The following is a 21,212-nucleotide window of genomic DNA, read 5'->3' on the forward strand; positions in this document are numbered from 1 at the left end:
AATTTATTAAAAATCAAAACACGAATCTCTTATATGTATATTGTCACACCTATTGCTGTGGCACTCCATATTGTGGTCAGGTGAATTCTGTTTGTTTTCACTCATAGAAATGCATCTTAAACTTAATTAGAGTCTACCTGTGGCAAATTGAACTGATTGGTCATCATTTAAAAAGGCATACACCTGTGTATATAAGGTCTCGCAATTCACGCAGCATGCTAGGACAGAAGTCAAGCCATGAAGTCCAAGGAAATCTCTGTAGACCTGTAGAAATAGATCAGACCAAAAACTGAATGGTCACTCAAACAGAGCTTTAGATGTCCTCTGCTGAGATGGGAGAACCTGTATGAAGAAAGACCATCTCGCCAGCACTCATTCAATGAGATGTATATAGTAGAGTGCCTAGCTCCCGCTTGGAGTTTGCCAAATGGCATTTAAAGAACTCGGGAGCGTGAGGTAATAGATTTTCTGGTCTGATGAGATGAAAATTTAACTCTTTGGACAGAACTCCACGTACAATGTCTGGTGAAAAGCAGGCACTGCTTATAACCTGCTTAATACCACCATCCTATTGATTATGCATCATCATGTTATGAGGTTACTTTTCAGCAACTGGGACAGGGACACTGGTCAGAATTGAGGGAAGAATTAATGCAGCCAAATATAGAGAGGTTTTTAAAGAAAAAACAACATTTATTTATAATAGCATACCAATGTAGTGACATCAAAACTGAAGAGATATGCTTGGATTTTCTTTTCCTAGTTAAGATTCTGGCAGCTGCATTCTGCACTAGTTGCAACTGATTGATGTCTTTTTTTGGTAGTCCTGAGAGAAGCGCATTGCAGGAATCTAATCAACTAGCGTGAACTATTTTTTTTTGTTTTTTTGCAAAGTTATATGGAGTCTTATTTTTGCTATATTTCTTAAGTGGAAAAATGCTGTCCTAGTAATCTGATTAATATGTGATTTAAAACTTAGGTCAGAGTCATTAATTACGCCTAAATTCTTTACCACTGTCTTAACTTTTAAGCCTAATGGATCAAGTTTATTTCTAATACCCTCATTACATCCATTTTTGCCAATCACTAAGATTTCCGATTTCTCCTTATTTAGTCTGAGAAAATTACTACAACCTGCTCAAGAGTGCATGCAACTTAAGACTGGGGCAAAGGCTCATCATTCAGCAACACTGAAGTTGTTTTGGGACTGCCTCTGACTATTCTTGAGTGGTCCAGCCAAAGCCCATACTTTAATCCTATAAAAAGTGAGTGGAGAGTTTACAGGCGTTAACTATCCAATCTAACTAAGCTTGAGAGAATCTGCCAGGAAGAATGGGATAAAATGCCCACATCCAGGTGTGCAAAGCTTATAGAGACTTACACAGGATGACTCAATGCTGTAATTTCTGCCAATGGGCCTTCTGCAGAGTACTGAATTAAGGCTTTGAATACTTGAATGAAGGATTAATTATTATTATTGTTGTTTTTGATTTTTAATAAATTTGCAAACCTTTTGCTCTTTGCCATTATGGGATTATTGAGTGTGGATTGGTGGTCAAAAATGGTGAATGTATCAATTTAAAACTAAATATACAGCACAAAGTATGCAGAAAGTGAAGGGTGTAAATATTTTGTTAATCCACTGTATAATTCTTTAACAGAGCCTCACCAAAACTGTGGCTATCTGTACCATCCCCATGGTAGTCAAATTGCTCCTGGGGATGACCATCAATAAAAGGCTAAATCATATCTTTGAATATCTCCTTCCTCCGAAAATACCATAACAATGACTTTCCTTAAAATTGTGAAGGTGTGTTCCGATGGGAAAATAATTATGCTCTTCTAGTGTGCTAATATGCCATGGGAGCAATCTGCACAAGATTCAGCTCATTTTCTGTAAACTTCAGAATTATAAATAGATAGATAGATAGATACTTTATTAATCCCAAGGGGAAATTCACATAATCCAGCAGCAGTATACTGATACAAAAAACAATATTAAATTAAAAAGTAATAAAAATGCATGTAAAAGCAGACAATAACTTTGAGTAATGTTAGCATTTACTCCCCCAGGTGGAATTGAAGAGTCGCATAGTGTAGGGGAGGAACGATCTCCTCAGTCTGTCAGTGGAGCAAGACAGTGACAAAAGTCTGTCACTGAAGCTACTCCTCTGCCTGGAAATGACACTGTTCAGTGGATGCAGTGGATTCTTCATGATTGACAGGAGTTTGCTTAATGCCCGTCGCTCTGCCACAGTTTTTAAACTGTCCAACTTTACTCCTACAATACAGCCTGCCTTCTTAACAAGTTTGTCCAGGTGTGATATGTGCCTGTTCTCTAGGAAGATGACAATTGGAGCTCTAATGCCACTCTTGTATTGTAAAATTAAGGAGCTATACTGAGTATAATGATTTGAATTCACAAATTTATATTAATCTGTCAAATAAGGAAGATTATTCTGATATTGTAGAAGAGTATGAGGTAGAGCATGACATCCCTCTGATCATAGGATTAATGGATGGGATGTACCATACATCATTGTGTTGACTGGCTCCAATAATCGCCCTCTTCTCTCCTTCAAATATACAGTACTATGTAGACACCGTGAAAGACAAGTACTAAGAACACAGGTATTCTAAAGGAGATGGCATCATGATAAACATGCCATGATACCAGTAGACAGTGTCAATACCAGTGAAATTTCACAATACTTGGAATCAATTTGATACCACAGTAAAAACAGAAATCCCATTCAATAACTTTTTGTTTTAATTATTTCCATTATTCAAACGAACAATATTTTTCCTTTTTCTGTAATGCAGTATAAAATATATAAATAAGAACAGTAAAGCAACTTCAAAATAGCAGCAGCTCCAACAAGTAGTTCTTCAACTATTATTTGTATTCATAAATGTCAAAGTACAATGCTGGGTTTGAATTAAATTTGTGATAGAAATGGGGATTCCCCCAGCTCAGTAGGATATAGGGCAAGTTTAGCATTAAGTGTATAAAAGATTGATATTATTGTGGTCTACCTGATTTTATCTTACCTTTTGCACTTACTAAATTTATTCCCTGACATCTTCTACCCAGCAACTGAAAATTACTACGCAAAATGAATACTAAAAATAACAATCCAAATATTATACAGTGGTGTGAAAAACTATTTGCCCCCTTCCAGATTTCTTGTTCTTTTGCTTGTTTGTCACACAAAATGTTTCTGATCATCAAACACATTTAACCATTAGTCAAATATAACACAGTAGTAAACACAAAATGCAGTTTTTAAATGATTGTTTTTATTATTTAGGGAGAAAAAAAAATCCAAACCTACATAGCCCTGTGTGAAAAAGTAATTGCCCCCTGAACCTAATAACTGCTTGGGCCACCCTAAGCAGCAATAACTGCAATCAAGCGTTTGCGATAACTTGCCATGAGTCTTTTACAGCGCTCTGGAGGAATTTCGGCCCACTCATCTTTGCAGAATTGTTGTAATTCAGCTTTATTTGAGGGTTTTCTAGCATGAACCGCCTTTTTAAGGTCATGCCATAGCATCTCAATTGGATTCAGGTGAGGACTTTGACTAGGCCACTCCAAAGTCTTCATTTTGTTTTTCTTCAGCCATTCAGAGGTGGATTTGCTGGTGTGTTTTGGGTCATTGTCCTGTTGCAGCACTCAAAATCGCTTCAGCTTGAGTTGACGAACAGATGGCCGGACATTCTCCTTCAGGATTTTTTGGTAGACAGTAGAATTCATGGTTCCATCTATCACAGCAAGCCTTCCAGGTCCTGAAGCAGCAAAACAACCCCAGACCATCACACTACCACCACCATATTTTACTGTTGGTATGATGTTTCTTTTTCTGAAATGCTGTGTTTCTTTTACGCCAGATGTAAGGACATTTGCCTTCCAAAAGTTCAACTTTTGTCTCATCAGTACACAAGGTATTTCCCCAAAAGTCTTGGCAATCATTGAGATGTTTCTTAGCAAAATTGAGACGAGCCCTAATGTTCTTTTTGTTTAACAATGGTTTGCGTCTTGGAAATCTGCCATGCAGGCCGTTTTTGCCCAGTCTCTTTGTTATGGTGGAGTCGTAAACACTGACCTTAATTGAGGCAAGTGAGGCCTGCAGTTCTTTAGACGTTGTCCTGGGGTCTTTTGTGACCTCTCGGATGAGTCGTCTCTGCGCTCTTGGGGTAATTTTGGTCGGCCGGCCACTCCTGGGAAGGTTCACCACTGTTCCATGTTTTTGCCATTTGTGGATAATGGCTCTCACTGTGGTTCGCTGGAGTCCCAAAGCTTTAGAAATGGCTTTATAACCTTTACCAGACTGATAGATCTCAATTACTTCTGTTCTCATTTGTTCCTGAATTTCTTTGGATCTTGGCATGATGTCTAGCTTTTGAGGTGCTTTTGGTCTACTTCTCTGTGTCAGGCAGCTCCTATTTAAGTGATTTCTTGATTGAAATAGGTGTGGCAGTAATCAGGCCTGGGGGTGGCTACGGAAATTGAACTCAGGTGTGATACACCACAGTTAGGTTATTTTTTAACAAGGGGGCAATTACATTTTCACACAGTGCCATGTAGGTTTGGATTTTTTTTCTCGCTAAATAATAAAAACCATCATTTAAAAACTGCATTTTGTGTTTACTTGTGTTATATTTGACTAATGGTTAAATGTGTTTGATGATCAGAAACATTTTGTGTGACAAACATGCAAAAGAACAAGAAATCAGGAAGGGGGCAAATAGTTTTTCACACCAGTGTATGTTTATCATTGAACTGTTGAATGCAAAAATAATTCAGGATATTTTCATCAAAATGAACTCTTTAAAGTTGGTTTTGTAACCTTGTGCTTTTAAAACATGTTTTTTAGAGAATCAAGCTGTTAAGTTTGTAACTTTTACTATTGCAAGATTTCCATCCATCCATCCATTATGCAACCCGCTATATCCTAACTACAGGGTCACGGGGGTCTGCTAGAGCCAATCCAAGCCAACACAGGGCACAAGGCCAGTAAACAAACCCCAGGCAGGGCGCTAGCCCACCCCAAGGCACACACACACACACAGGACAATTTACAATCACCAATGCACCTAACCTGCATGTCTTTGGACTTTGGGAAGAAATCGGAGTACCCGGAGGAAACCTCCGCAGACATGGGGAGAATATGCAAACTCCACGCAGGGAGGACCCGGGAAGTGAACCCGGGTCTCCTAACTGCAAGGCAGCAGCACTACCCACTGCGCCACCGTGCTGCCCTATTGCAAGATTTATGTTTGCATAATTAGCTGGTCTGAAAAAAAATTCAAAACAATAATATGTAATGGATAGATCAAATTATTTCAAATTTCATCTGTCACAAACTCACAGTGCCTTCATTTTTCAGATCTCTCCCTGCTTTTTATATGTATCCCAACTTTAAGGTTTCCTGTGTGAAATCAAACTTCTCAGTTTTTCATTAGTCCATTATTTCAGAACATCTGTAAAACAGCCTTTGTGGTGCTTTTTTCAAGGTGTCCTATATGAGTGATTTTTTTATTGCTTAGTGCCTGTGCACTAAATACTAATCCAAAATTGCAAAATTAATTGAACTGACATCTGTAGTCAATTAATCGTTACTGGGAGACTGCTTTCCGCTTTCCAGTTTGCCATTCAAGTATGACATATATGTATTTTCTCTATGTTCACATTTTAACTATTATGTAATGCACAACTTTTTCTCCTAGATTCAAAGAACATGATGTTGTGTTGTGTAGGGGAATGGAGAGTTGGAAGAATTGAGAAGAAAGATAGAAGATTAAAGATAAATAGGAAGAAGATAGAATGGTTGAGGCTTGACTATGATCAAGAGTCAGAAGTTAGCCTGCAGGGAGAGCTATTGAAAAGAGTGGATATGTTTAAGTACTTAGCATTAGTGGTAGTCCAAAATGGGGAACTGATTGCAGGGATAACCCACAAAGTGCAGTGTGTATGGAGCAGTTGGAAGAAGACATCAGGAGTAGTGTGCGATTGAAAAATTAAGGAAAAGGTTAAAAGTAAGACCAGCAATGATATATGGAGCTGAGATATGGATAGTAAAATGAGAGCAGGAGAATTAACTGAATGCGGCAGAACTGAGAATGCTGAGATTTATGTGTCGAGATTCAAAGAAAGACACAATTGTAAATCAGACAGAGGTATAGCAAAAGTGGGAACGATGTACAAGAAAAGTAAGTTGAAGTGGTATGGACATGTGATGAGGGGATACAGTGAATATGTGAGCAAAATAGTGATGGAAATGGAAGAACAGTGGAAGAGAAAGTGTGAGAGACTGAAGCGGAAGTAAATGGATAAAGTAAAACAATTTGAAGAAAAAGGGTCTGACTGGGGAGGAGGTGCAGGACCGGGCCATATGGAGGCCCATCACCACATATAACAGGGAAATTAATTACACCTCAGTACATAATTTTTGCAATTTAACTGGGTGCAAGACAGAATTAAAGAAAAATAGAGAGGGGTTTCAGCTTTGAGTATACTGCACCCTAACATTTGTATAGGCCAAATATCTCATAGATATTTGTACAAGCTTGCTGGATTTCTTGCTGACGAGAGGACATACTGCAAGTTTTCTTTACTTGTTTAAGTAAAGGCAGGGCCAGGTGTTAAGTGGGAGTTAAGTATAACCTTTACCCTAAACCCTTTGCTTACATTGCCATTTTGGGGCTATGCAGGACTGTTTGCATCAATCAATTTCTCCCCAGTTTATAGTACTAGGGTGTTTAAACTCCCCAGTTTAAAGTGTTTTAGCTCTTTTTTTTTTCCTGTACATGTATGTTAGCTTATTGGCAAGCAATCTACTTGTACAAATATCTATGAGAGAGAGCCATTGACCTGTACAAATGTAATAATAGTAATAATAAAAATACATTTTAATTATATAGCGCTTCACATGCTCATGGCGCTTAAAACAAAATGATACAAATAGGTTTTGCATAGAACAATAAACCAGTAAACCCAGGAAATAAATAATCATTAAATAGAATAAAAGAAAGAATAATCAAAGCCTAATACTAAATTTAATACTAAAAGAAATGCCTTCAAAGTAACATACTTTATAATATAATACACACACACACAAATTATCCTGGGCATCTGGGCAGAGAGGTAAACTGAAAGAAAGGGGCAGATTGTTAGGTTAAGGTAAAAGCCTTCTTGAAGAGATACATTTTAAGTTGTTTTTTAAAAAAATGAATGGAGTCAGCTGACCTAATTAATTTTGAGAGGTCACTCCAAATTCTGGGTGCTATACAGCTGAAAACAGTCACTGATAGAGTGCACATTAGTGTGGGCCACAACAAGATTGCCAGAATCAGAGGACCTTAGTGGGTGAACAGGATCAGAGTGATGGAGAAGGTCACTGATGTAGTCTGGTGCAAGGCACTTTAAAGATTTGTAGGTTAATAATATTATACTCGATCCTGTAAGACACAGGGAGACAGTGAAGGAAAAACAGGATGAGTGTGATGTGCTCGCTGTTGCTGGTTCTTGTAAAGACTCTTGCAGCAGAGTTTTGAATTACCTGGAGCCATGATATAAGATTTGAAGGGGCACCTGCCAATAGGGAGTTACAATAATCGATGCAGGATGTGATAAAAGCATGGACAAGTTCCTCAGCTTTAGAAAAGGAGAGGAATGAGAGAACATGGGATATGTTTCTTAACATGGTTTATGTGGGTAGTGTAAGAAAGGGAGGAATCAAAAATGACACCAAGACGCCTTGTATTAGAAGACGGTCTGATGAGATCACCATAAAGAGTAACTGAGAAGGAGCTCATTTTCTTAAGTTGCACTTTAGTGCTAATTTGCAGGAGTTCTGTTTTGTTGCAATTTAATTTTGAGTTCTGCTCCATCCAGGTTTCAATTTTACTGAGGTAAGTTGTGAGCTGAGAATGCTCTGATGAAGTTTCGCTTTTAACATTGAAACAGAGTTGAGGATCATCTGCATGAAAATGATAAGCCAGTCCAAAGTTATGAATAATATGGCCAAGGTTAAGCATATAGATACAGAAGATACAGAAGAGCAGAGGGCTGAGGACAGATCCCTGAGGAATTCCTTGTGTGACTGGTGCTGAGCTGGATCTGCTGTTGCCAAGACTATCAAACTCTTGCCTATCTGTCAGATAGGACTTAAACTACTGGAGGGCAGTGCCTGAGATACTCAGCATGTTCTCTATTCTGGACAGTAGAATGTCCTATCTGACGTGTTAAATGCTGCGCTGAGGTCTAACAGAATTAATATGCTGGTTTGTCCAGAGTCTGCTGCCATAAGCAAATCATTTGTTACCCAAAGCAGAGCAGTTTCATAGCTGTGCTGCACTGTGAAGTCAAACTAAAAGAGCTCCATCAAATCATTAGAAGTTAAGTAATTGGTGAGCTTGGAAGCTACAACACATCAAGAACGTTTAACAGAAAAAGTGAGAGAGAGGCTGAAAATTGTTAAGATTGTCCACATCAAGACCAGACTTTTTTAACATGGGGTTACAGAAGTGATTTTTAAAATGGCTGGCACAAAGCTATTGTTAAGGGATGTATTTATTATTGTTGTAACAGTCAGGACTATGGCATGAAGGCAGCATTTAAACAGTGTAGTGGGGATAGGTTTGAGTACACAAGTAGTCGGCCTCATCTTACAAAGCAGGTCGTTAACCAATGCAGATGTGACTGGTAAAAAATTTAGTGAAGGAGCTAGACGGAGTGGGAAGACAGGGAAAGGTACAGTATAAATGGATGATGGATATATTAATTATATTAATTGAATTATTTAGATCTTAATTTTATTATGGAAAAATGTAGGAATTTTTGCACAGGCTTCAGTAGAGGAAGCAATTGGGCTAGATACAGGTTGAAGTAGTTTATTAAGTGCATAGAGCAAAACCCTCAGGTTATTCATTTTCTATTATTCTGCCATAATACGTGTACTTGGCTGCAGTTAGTGCATCCTTGTAGGTCCTTTTGATGAACAGTGAGGCCAATCTTACATGACATTCTCTCAAGGTGTTGGCCAGCTGCTTTCATAGATCATAATTCTGAATTATACCATGGAGTTGAACGCTTAAAGGAAACTTCCTTTTGTTTTAACAGAGCTGTTTTATCTAGTGCTGAATGAAGTGCTGAGTTATAGTAGTCAACAAGACTGTCTAGTATTGATGGAATAGGGGAAGACAGAAGAAGATCAGAAATGGATTCAGCAAGGATAGAGGGACATATTTTTAAGGTTTCTGAAAGAAATTTGACATTTACAGGTCAGATGAGGTAGAGGTAATGAGACAGTGAAAAGTACTACTTTATGATTACAGAGTCCCAAATCACTGCTGTAAGTGTTGCAGACAGATGAGCCAGATGTGTAGATAAAGTCCAATATTTGACCACCAGAGTGGGTAGGAAAATTAACATGTAGTCCCAAGTCAAACAATCCAGTACGGACAGGAATTCATTCATTAGTTTACATGTAAGAATGTACAATATACATAGTGCTGTAACCCCGTTCCTGTTTTGATTCCTTTTACTTTCAGTTTAATTGCAGATATTAAATATTGTGGTGTAATGGTCTTTGAATTTGAAAGTTATAAAGTTATGTGTTATATCGGCAACTGCTCTAGTGTGCTAATGGACCATGGTAATTGTAATGAGCATCATGTGCCATTAGGGGGCAAATACCACACACATTCAATGGGCCACTGGGATAAGGCAAAGGCACATCAGTAGCCTGTAATGCCAGACACCCCATTGGACTGTGAAATCGTTACAGTACAGTACACTCCGTGCTCTTACTGCTTCTCCGATTATGACGCTACATGTTAAACGATTATAAGGGACGTGATCCGTTATATCATTGCGTTGTCAACATCCACTCAAATCTATTTCTGAACTAACATCATAATTGATTGAATAAAAGTGGCACTATGAAAGCCTTTCAGTCTTTGTGTTTGTTTCAGCTTTTATATTTTTTTATCTTTTAATAGTAAGGATGGTGCCCACAATTGCACACTGAAATTTTCATGCCTTAGACTTAAAAGCGTTTCCAGACATGGTTTCTGCTCCAATTGTTTTCATCATGGTTAATGCAGTGCTGTCGCATCAGCACTGTGAGTCATGTTTCATATGTAGTTTTTCCTCACGTTTTGGTATTGGGTATTCCATACATTTTTATGGGTTGTATTACTTGCTAATATTATCTACCACAGTAGTTCCTGATCTTGGTCCTGGGGACCCCCAGGGGCTGCAGGCTTTTGTTCCAACAAATTTCTTTTTTTATTGGACTTCTAGCCTAATTAAGTGAGCTATTTTCCAGTTTCTGTGTTTTGGTATCAATGAAGGAATTACAAAAGTAAATGTGTTAATACATTTTAATAAAAATTAAGCATTATATGCAAATGTATTTATTTTTTTTTAACTTTTATTTATGTTCTTCCTGATTTCCATTCTGCCTTCCATTATAAAATAGTGGGTCTGACGCTGAAGCAGTTGCAGCCTTTCATCATTTAGTGTTGTTTTTGCAGGTATCTGCATTGCTTGCTTTTAATTGCAACTATTAGGATACAATAAAGGGAGCAGAATACACAGAATACAGGAAAAATAAGATAATAACAAAAAAGAGTTAATCATTTAAAGTTAAAGCAAAAAACAGAATTATTTATAAATGTCTTATAATGAAGTGAAATATTATTAAAATGTTAGGCTCCATGTAAACATAGTTAAACGTTTTTAAATTGTTGTATACCTGGTGTTAACTGATTATTCATATTTCAGTTTTACATTATTCAAATTTGCATATGTAGGTTATTTGGCAAAGTCATAGGGATTTTTTTGTCATTTGTACCTACGATCAAACTGATTTAATCATTGTTAGTTAAAGAAGTTTATGTTAACTTTGATTACTAACAGTTGTAAGTGGTTTTATAAGTTTTTTTCATATGCTACTTTTCTGTACCATAACATTAATTATTGCCATAAATATTTATTTTTTATTGAATTCCATATAACAGTTCAGCAAAACTGAAAGCTCCAAAATATGGTTGGTCCAATTTATATTAGTTAAAATTATGACTGCAAATGTAGTAAGTGGTCCTTTGGCAGAAGGACTGAATCATATACTGCTGCAGAAGACAAGAGAATTTATTGTGCACTCTTTTAAGCTACTGTCTGATGGAGGAGATAGTACAAAATACTGATACAAATGTCTTTCATTTTAAACGGCAAAGTCATTTCTTTGGCAAAAACACCATACTGCTGTGTGGTTATATTTTTTCTTGGCATTATCATCAGTCAGTAGGTAGCAGAGCAAATGAATCAGGATATTTCCTTATGTGGTTCCCTTATGATGTATTGGATATGTGGACATTTAGTGCCTGAGAAAGAATTGTTTCTGCATATCCGTAATTTAACTCTTCCTTGTATATGTATTTTTTTTTAACCATTTATTTAATGACCTTTTACTCTACTGCATACCTAATCTTTTGACATTAATATTTAAAATTAAAATTTAATGATTGATTGCCAAAACCAATGTAGTATTTTAAATTCTTTTGAGGTTCCTGACAAATTTGTACACATTGTTGTTCTTCCAACGTCAATGTCTCAATTACTGTAAATTCTGCCTGTTCTACATCAAATTTACATCTTCTGTTTTATTGCAGGATGATGCTGTTATTAAGGAGATCAACATTACCCATCATGTTAAGGAAGGTTCAGAAAAGGCAGATCCGTCTCACTTTGAACTACTTAAAGTTCTGGGTCAAGGATCCTTTGGAAAGGTAAGTGGGAGAAAGTATTTGGTTTCAGAAGTGTGTGAAGAGCTGAACTCGGGGCATTTTTTTCAGTTGGAGAATGGTAGTTGATGACAAAGCATGTATTATGAGCTGAGGTTTTACTTGGGTAAAAATAGTACTTTCCTTCCTCCACTATCCCCAATATTTGTGTATTTGTGTGTTATGATAATTGGTAAATGTCAGAGATGGGGGATTCGAGTCATATGACTTGACTCAAGTCAGACTCAAGTCACAATTTTCAGGATTTGAGACTTGCTTGATTGAAGTAAGAAAATGACTTGACTTGACTTTGACTTGAGAGTAAGTGACTTGAGACTTGACTTAAAGTGGAAGACTCGACAATGACTTGAACTTTTAAATATAATTTGTTTAATAAAATAATTTAATAAAATAATTATGACTCAGCAGCACCATAATTGGCACCTGCGCCCTTAACGCTGCACAGCTCTTAACGTTACCAAGAAGAAGAAGAAGAAGAACGCTGCACAACTCAAACCGTGCCAAACATGGTAGACAATAGTCGAGCTCCTCATATAGTCACGTTTGGCTATAAGGACTTTGAACTAGACCGTACTAACAAAAAAAGATTTGCCAGATGCAGAGAATGCAATGCGAGAGTATCAGAAACGACAACCACAACATCAAATTTCATCCGGCACTTCAAAAACCACAAAGAAAGAAAGGTAAGAAAGTCGAATTCTTTATAGTCAATTTAATAAAAGGATTACTAATTAATTAAATTAATCTTTTCTGTTTGTCATAATTTGGCCTTGGTTGCATGTTTTTTTATCAGAAATGTGATGATCATCTCATAAATAAAACGCTATAACGTTACCAGTAGCGTAGCCGCATTTTAATGTTGAGTGCAACTTGAAATGAAAGGGCTTCTCGATATTACATGTAAACTATAATGTCTATATTAAATGTGCGCATTTTCAAGCGTTTGTATGGACTGACTGCGTGTGGTTAATTGCATGGCAGCTCGTGTAACGTTATACTGCATGAAAATCTAAGATGAAAGCGTCGGTGCAATCACTTCTCCTTCAATAACTCGTTCAAAACTTTTTGGTCATACAGACAAGAATAATTTCATTGTTCGAATCGGTTACGTTAAGTGTCTATAATTTTTTTGTGTACACTCACAATAACAACAAAATGTTGTGTGCTGTATAACAATGAAACCAGTTCAAATAGAAAACAAATATATCAGATTATATATTATGTATGAAACGTGTATATTGCGTCCACGCAGAGATGACGATTAAGCTTCATAACTTCATCACTGGGCTATATTAACATACATTATATTTATATTCTGCTGAAATGAAAAAGATCCATTCATTTTAATTTACGAGATTCATCACTAACGTTAGATTAAAAAGAGTGGATAAATCCCCTACTGTGCCTTATAATGGACAGCATAAGTATTAAAGCATCATATATAAAACATTTCCTCGATCATTAAGAAATTGTTTTTTTGAGGAAAACATTTCAGGATTTCTCTCTATATAATGGATATGTATGGCACCCTGAAGTTTGAATTTCCAAAATGCAGTTTAAATGCAGCTTCAGAAGACTCTAAACGATTCCAGTCGAGGAGGAGGAGTCTTATCTAGCGAAACAATCGGTTATTTTCTAAACAAATGGACAATTTATATACTTTTTAACCTCAAATGCTGGTCTTGTGTTGTCTCTGCAGTCTGTGTGATTCGGGTAAATACAGTCTTAGATTGCAGCAAAAGTGCAGACACAGTGTTTACACAGTTAACATGTATAGAAGCTCAAATCCCCTTTACAATAAAAGGTAAAAACAGCATTACAGGATGTTTTTGACATTGAAGATATAAAAGAGATTGTTGTTTTTTTGACATCTATTAACTGTATTTACCCGAATCACACAGACTGCACAGAGAGGAGACAAGACCAGCATTTGAGGCTAAAAAGTATATAAATTGTCAATTTGTTTGGAAAATAACCAATCATTTCGGGCTTTCTGAAGCTGCATTTAAACTGCATTTTGGAAGTTCAAACTTCGGGGCCATACATATCCATTATATATAGACAGAAATCCTGAAATGTTTTCCTCAAAACAAAAAAAAAAAAACAAACAATTTCTTTATGACTGCGGAAAGAAAGACATGAACATATTGGATGACAAGGGGGGTGAGTACATTATCTGTACATTGTTGTTGTCAAAGTAAACTAATCCTTTCAGATTGAATTGCATTATACATTTTAGACTGGATTTTTTTAGTTTTAAACATTTTGTGTAAGCAACACAATTTTATTTTCAGATATTAATGTAGCACAGATATGCATATAATTTAAATATAGCAATGCAAATAAGATACATAATATATGTATATAAGTTCATCTTTTCTGTAAAAATTTTTCTGTGCAAAAATAAACGTATCGAAAATTTAACCTCTGTTTGTTTTAGTACTGCAACTTGACTTGACTTGGCTTGAAACATATCAGGACTTGACTTGACTTGCATAGGGTGAACCCTTGACTTGACTTGACTTGCTTGATTTGTCTTAACTGTGACTTGAGACTTGACTCGAGACTTGATGGTTAACACTTGAAACTTGCTTGGACTTGATCATATGCGACTTGTCCCCATCTCTGGTAAATGTCAATTGTCTTTTATGAGAGGTTGTGTTTATGTATGGCTCATCCATAATTGTTCCAGCCTTGTGCCTCATTCTGCTGGGATAGGCTCAAGGTCCCACAGTCCTTCAAAATATTAGGCAGGTTGATAATACAGTAGGTGGATTGGAATTTAGAATAAACCTACTGTGATACTTGATTTCATAAGCAGAAAAAAATGTTTTGTTGTGTTACTTCACATGAAGTATTAGGAGAGAAGGTCTTAGTGGTGATACATGTTATCAGTTCTTGGCTTTCTGTTTTGCACCTTTCTTTAGCTATATTATACTATGTTATATACTGTTGTGTTTTTTTTTTTTAAATTGGAGACAGATTAAGTTACTCCCTTATTGTCACACAGTAAGCTGGTGATGTGAATATTAACCAGCAGGCTTGCAGTTTAAAAGTGCAGTGCCTTAGTCACAAGTCCTCAACATAGTGTAGTGGGGAAATCACCCATTTACACCCCAGATACAGTGCATCCGGAAATTATTCACAGCACATCACTTTTTCCACATTTTGTTATGTTACAGCCTTATTCCAAAATGGATTAAATTAATTTTTTTCCTCAGAATTCTACACACAACACCCCATAATGACAACGTGAAAAAGTTTACTTGAGGTTTTTGCAAATTTATTAAAAATAAAAAAACTGAGAAAGCACATGTACATAAGTATTCACAGCCTTTGCCATGAATATCAAAATTGAGCTCAAGTGCATCCTGTTTCCCCTGATCATCGGTGAGATGTTTCTGCAGCTTAATTGGAGTCCACTTGTGGTAAATTCAGTTGGTTGGACATGATTTGGAAAGGCACACACCTGTCTATATAAGGTCCCACAGTTGACAGTTCATGTCAGAGCACGAACCAAACATGAAGTCAAAGGAATTGTCTGTAGACCTCCGAGATAGAATTGTCTCGAGGCACAAATCTGGGGAAGGTTACAGAAAAATTTCTGCTGCTTTGAAGGTCCCAATGAGCACAGTGGCCTCCATCATTCGTAAGTGGAAGAAGTTCGAAACCACCAGGACTCTTCCTAGAGCTGGCCGGCCATCTAAACTGAGCAATCGGGGGAGAAGGGCCTTAGTCAGGGAGGTGACCAAGAACCCGATTGTCACTCTGTCAGAGCTCCAGAGGTCCTCTGTGGAGAGAGGAGAACCTTCCAGAAAGACAACCATCTCTGCAGCAATCCACTAATCAGGCCTGTATGGTAGAGTGGTCAGACGGAAGTCACTCCTTAGTAAAAGGCACATGGCAGCCCGCCTGGAGTTTGCCAAAAGGGGACCTGAAGGACTGTCTGACCATGAGAAACAAAATTCTCTGGTCTGATGAGACAAAGATTGAATTCTTTGGTGTGAATGCCAGGCATCACGTTTGGAGGAAACCAGGCACCGCTCATCACCAGGCCAAAGCCATCCCCAACAGTGAAGCATGGTGGTGGCAGCATCATGCTGTGGGGATGTTTTTCAGCGGCAGGAACTGGGAGACTAGTGAGGATAAAGGGAAAGATGATCCTGGATGAAAACCTGCTCCAGAGTGTGCTTGACCTCTGACTGGGGTGACGGTTCATCTTTCAGCAGGACAACGACCCTAAGCACACATCCAAGATATCAAAGGAGTGGCTTCAGGACAACTCTGTGAATGTCCTTGAGTGGCCCAGTCAGAGCCCAGACTTGAATCCGATTTAACATCTCTGGAGAGATCTTAAAATGGCTGTGCACCGACGCTTCTCATCCAACCTGATGGAGCTTGAGAGGTGCTGCAAAGAGGAATGGGCGAAACTGGCCAAGGATAGGTGTGCCAAGCTTGTGGCATCATATTCAAAAAGACTTGAGGCTGTAATTGCTGTCAAAGGTGCATCGACAAAGTATTGAGCAAAAGCTGTGAATTCTTATGTACATGTGATTTCTCAGTTGTTTTATTTTTAATAAATTTGCAAAAACCTCAAGTAAACTTTTTTCACATTGTCATTATGGGGTGTTGTGTGTAGAATTCTGAGGAAAAAAATGAATTTAATCCATTTTGGAATAAGGCTGTAACATAACAAAATGTGGAAAAAGTGATGCACGGTGAATACTTTCCAGATGCACTGTACATCCAGGACATTTAACAAAGAGGAGTGAAGTTGAAAGGAGAGGCGAGGAGAGAGAGAGAGAGAGAGAGAGGAAAAGAAGACAATTTAAGCATCCATCTACAAACTCATCACTGCTATTTATTGCTTTATTCCACTGCCTGCTTTTTCAACTACCGATCCTACATCACGACAGCCAGAGCTGAGAAACCCCGGGGTTCGAATTCATTCCAACCATTGCCAGGACTTTTACAGCGAGGTTGCTTTGTTGCCGAGTGGAAGCACAATATCACTACAGCCCAGTTTCAATACCACTGGAGTTTATTTTGGGATGCGTTTTTCACCACATTTTTAACTGCTGTGTTTATCTAATCCATTTTTGTATTTGTGTTGTGTGCTTTTGTTTGTTTAGGGGCAAGGGAGGGTTTAATGTAAATACTGTATTTGTATTCTTATATATAGTAATTAGTCACTGGTGTTTTTGGGATAATTGGTGGTTTGCGCGCACATATATATTTGTTATTGAATCTTTGTCTGTCTTTTCATTTTCCAATATATTAGTGTTTAATTGTACATATTTGTTTACTGTTTCTGGTTATTTCATCGTGTCAGGAAAAATAAGACAACTTGTAAGGAGTACAGCTTGTTATTAGAGCAAGAAGCCTCAGGTAATCCAAGGTATAAGTCTTGGTAGTGTAGTGGCCAGTCTGGGTAAGGGGTCAGCCGTTACAATACTTCATAGCTGGTTTTTCCTTCTGTTGTACAAATAGGGCCATTAACCAACACATCCCATTCATGTGGTAGTTTGCCACCAATGCGTCAGTGCCAAAGTGTACGTAGTACAGACCAACTTTTACTAGCAGCATCCTATATAAAGCACAGCCTTCATTTCTCCTCTTTTTTGTTGCTTACTCTATTAACCTTATGATGTGTAAGTGAATACACTTTGTCTATTAAAGGTTTGAGTTTAGTCATCTAATAAGTAATAAGTATGTAAAGATGCAATTAATATATATTTTTGTAAGCAGAAAATGGCAATGCTTGCTGCTTTTTGATTAAAATGTCATTATTTAGTGAAGTTAATGGACCTATGGGGTCTCTTTTTTCTGTCTATAACAGGTCCTTGCAGTTGTAACAGCTCACAGGACTACCACAGTTGTATTCACATTCTCTCTCTTCTGTATTCTGCATAGTGTTGATTCTAAACAATCTTTCCAAGTTACATTAAAATTAATTAATCTATTAAAAACAGTTGTAAGGAAGAAATAGCAAAATAGACCCTGAAAATATTATAAAATTTAAGATAGCTGACAGCTTACTGTCGAAATTGGTTAAATTAACTAGAGGTTTATAAGAACAAACTAAAATAAATTGCCACTTTCCTAACAGTTAGACACTAAATGATGAGTAGTGTCAGTTAGATTTCATTACAACTTTTAATGGAGGTTACCAGAATTGGTCTTCGTAAGAGTAAGTGAATATCTGACATGGAAATGACCAAACAACGTCCTCGAAAGTTCCATTTCAATAAACTTCAAGAAGCATGGCTCCCCCTCACTGTAACTATTTTTTTTTAATTCATCAGCTGCACATTTTAAGAAGCATTTGAAAAATGAAAATCATCAAAATCTTGTCTTATCTTATCTTTTTAGAATGAAACTGGATTGGATTTAGTGCAGCATTTTAACATAAAGGATTATTAGCTTTGAATTAGGTTTTGTTTTTACGTAGAGTTCAGTTTTGCCTTTTTGATGTGGTAAAATATACAAGATTTAGTCAGTGCAGCAACTATGCTAACAACCTTGATAACTCTTCTGTTTTTCCCTTAAAAGGAATATTTAAAACATCTGCCAATTTCTATAACTTATATTCAGCATGTGATTTCAATCATCATATAGAACATGTTACCTTCACTGTTTCTTTTTATATCTTAGATATTCTTTGGTTTGGACAAATTATTTTTAAGGTTTGATGAGCATAGCTGTGTCCAGCAAGGGAGCATTAGCCCCACAGATGAGCCATGTTCACTGTTGAGAGAAACACTGTGAAAAGTTTGCTCCATTTAAAGTGCCATCTCAAAGCCACAATACCAGCAAAATAACGTCAAAAAATAATTTTATGATTAGCTTAAGAATCTTCCAGCATACAAATTAACTGTCAGTTCCCTAAAAAATTCAACAAAAAGGAATGCAACAGTTATCTAAGATGCTTTTAATGTTCTTACTTAGCAAAGTTCTTTCAGTGCCGTTAGCAGATGAAAGTGTAAATGCTTTTCATTTTTAAAAATCCCAGAGTTGAACAAGTCAGTAACTGTGGAGCTCCAGTGTGTCTTTGGTTTAGTAGTTGTGGAATCTCAATGTCAGAGTGTTGTTACACTTGTTATAACTTTTAGATATTGCTGCTTTGGTGAAACAGCCCAATCATTTTTTTAACTAAGAGCCTCCATATACTAGAAATATCCAGGAATAAAGAACTTTCTAAGCATTCTAGTAGCATAAAAGCACTTTCTCACAGTCTGATAGAGTAATAATAATGAATACAAAAAAGAAAAGCAAGCAATGCAGAATATTATTAAATGTCAATAAAAGATATAAGTAGGTTGTATGAGTGCAAATGAAATGGAATACACAGTCCACAATGACGCATTTAATATTGATAATAATAGTTAATATGTGTAAACAATGACATAATATGCCTTGCACAAGCATGGCAAGGTCCCTTATTTAATGAACAGTTGAATGATCAAACATTTTCAGTTAAGAAATGAAATCACTTGCTACTTTTCTATTACATTTAAAATTGGTATATGTAATAATGTGAATTGTCAGTCAGTCATTTTCCAACCCGCTATATACTAACACAGGGTCACAGGGGTCCACTGGAGCCAATCCCAGCCAGCACAGGGAGCAAGGCAGGAACAACCCTGGGCAGGGTGCCAGCCCACCTCAGGGCACACACACACCCACCAAGCACACACTAGGGACAATTTAGGATCGCCAGTGCACCTAACCTGCATGTCTTTGGACTGTGGGAGGAAACCGGAGCACCCGGAAGAAACCCACACAGACACGGGGAGAACATGAAAACCCAGGTCTCCTAACTGCGAGGCAGCAGTGCTACCACTGTACCACCGTGCTGCCCTAATATGAATTGTGTGCTATTAATTTCACAGTTTATTAAGCAATTGCCATGGTGATACTGTGAAGATGTATGGTAACTGCGTAGAGCAGGGGTTCTTAAACTCATTCCTGGGACTCCAAGCGCTGCTTTGTTCAAACCAACTTAAGGCCTTAATTGAATTCCTAGCCTATTTACGCAAGGTGTTATTTTTCAGTTTGTGTATTAAGGGATCAATATAGAAGTGTACAAATTACAAATCTACAAGTTTAATAAATTTGTATTAGAATGTACCAGCCATTCATGTTATGTTACTTGGGATTATTTAGTGTTTTTTATTATTCAAGATGATCTTCAGTCTTCTTATCCAAGTAGTCCATTATTTAGTGATAAACACTTTATTGGGTCCTTTCAATATTCAGTGTCATTTTCTGGGTGTCTGATCTGCTTGTTGCAAATTGTCATTATTAAGATACCATTAAGGGAGAAAAAACATAAATTAAGTGAAAAACAGCAAAACCAAGTCAAGCATATAAACCTACAGCAAAAATACAAATATTTCTGAATGTCTTTTAAATATAAAAATAACACTACTGAATGCAGAATAAGAGGAAAAAAGACAGACTAGCTAATTAAATTAGATAAATTAGAAGTAAAATGACTCACTGAATGTGAAACTGGTGGGGGTGGGGAGCTGCAGCCATGTGGGGACAAAGGTGGTGTTTCAGACCACTAGTGTAGTAAATAAAATGCAGAGAAAAAACGTATTCACAATATAGTTGTCCTTTTTAAATGGGTATTGCCAAGAGAATATTGGTATTGTGATATGATTAGCACTGTCACTTGGCACTTTTTTCAGAGCTTAGAAATGTATAGTAGTCTGTTAGAAGTATATAAATGTGACTCAATTAATGTTTGTCCAGCCGAGTAATTTTTTGTGACAATACAGCTGGGATTGGCTCCAGCAGACCCCCGTGACCCTATAGTTAGGATATAGCGGGTTGGATAATGGATGGATGGATGGAATACAGTACTGTGCAAAATTCTTGGACGACTGAAGAAATTTATTTTTGAAGCTTGTTCTGTGCAGTAAGTGTTTTTGGCTCATGAAAACACTGTAATATTAGTATAAAAACAAATAAAGTGTTTATTGTGGCCTGCTTGAAGCAACTTGTGTTGTTACACTGCTGTATGATTTTTTTTCAATTCTTTTAGTGAGTTAATCCAAGATTCTTGTAAGTTTTGCCATAGCTCTTCTTTTGGCTTTGTCTGCTTTTTGTTCTTTTTCTGTCCTTTTGATCCCCATAGTTTCACTCATGTTGAAGTTGGTCCCCTGAGGTGGCCAGCCCAATTGTATTAATATTCAATCTATAGAGTTCCACTTTACATATTGTGTTTGGGTTTATTATCATGCTGAAAAAATTACATTTTGGCCAATGAGCTATTTCCCCAAAAGTATACAATGCTAAATCCAAATTATTTTATATTTCTCAGTAATTACCATCTATTTTGAACAGGTCCTCTACATTTTGACTGAGCCACCACTGTGCTCTGTACAGAAGAA

The 21,212-nt window shown here is 37.0% G+C and overlaps 1 protein-coding gene across 4 annotated transcripts in view; it reads left to right on the forward strand.

The window, feature by feature from the left end:
- LOC120517953 (ribosomal protein S6 kinase 2 alpha) overlaps nt 1-21,212 on the forward strand; it is a 191,876-nt gene that overhangs the window by 138,385 nt on the left and 32,279 nt on the right. For all 4 annotated transcript variants that reach the window (XM_039740489.1, XM_039740491.1, XM_039740492.1 and 1 more), the window contains one exon: nt 11,680-11,796. In XM_039740489.1, the coding sequence (XP_039596423.1) occupies nt 11,680-11,796 (117 nt within the window). The remainder of the gene's footprint in view (nt 1-11,679; nt 11,797-21,212) is intronic.

The sequence above is a fragment of the Polypterus senegalus genome, chromosome 17, assembly GCF_016835505.1.
Source record: "Polypterus senegalus isolate Bchr_013 chromosome 17, ASM1683550v1, whole genome shotgun sequence".
NCBI classification, from domain to species: domain Eukaryota; kingdom Metazoa; phylum Chordata; class Cladistia; order Polypteriformes; family Polypteridae; genus Polypterus; species Polypterus senegalus.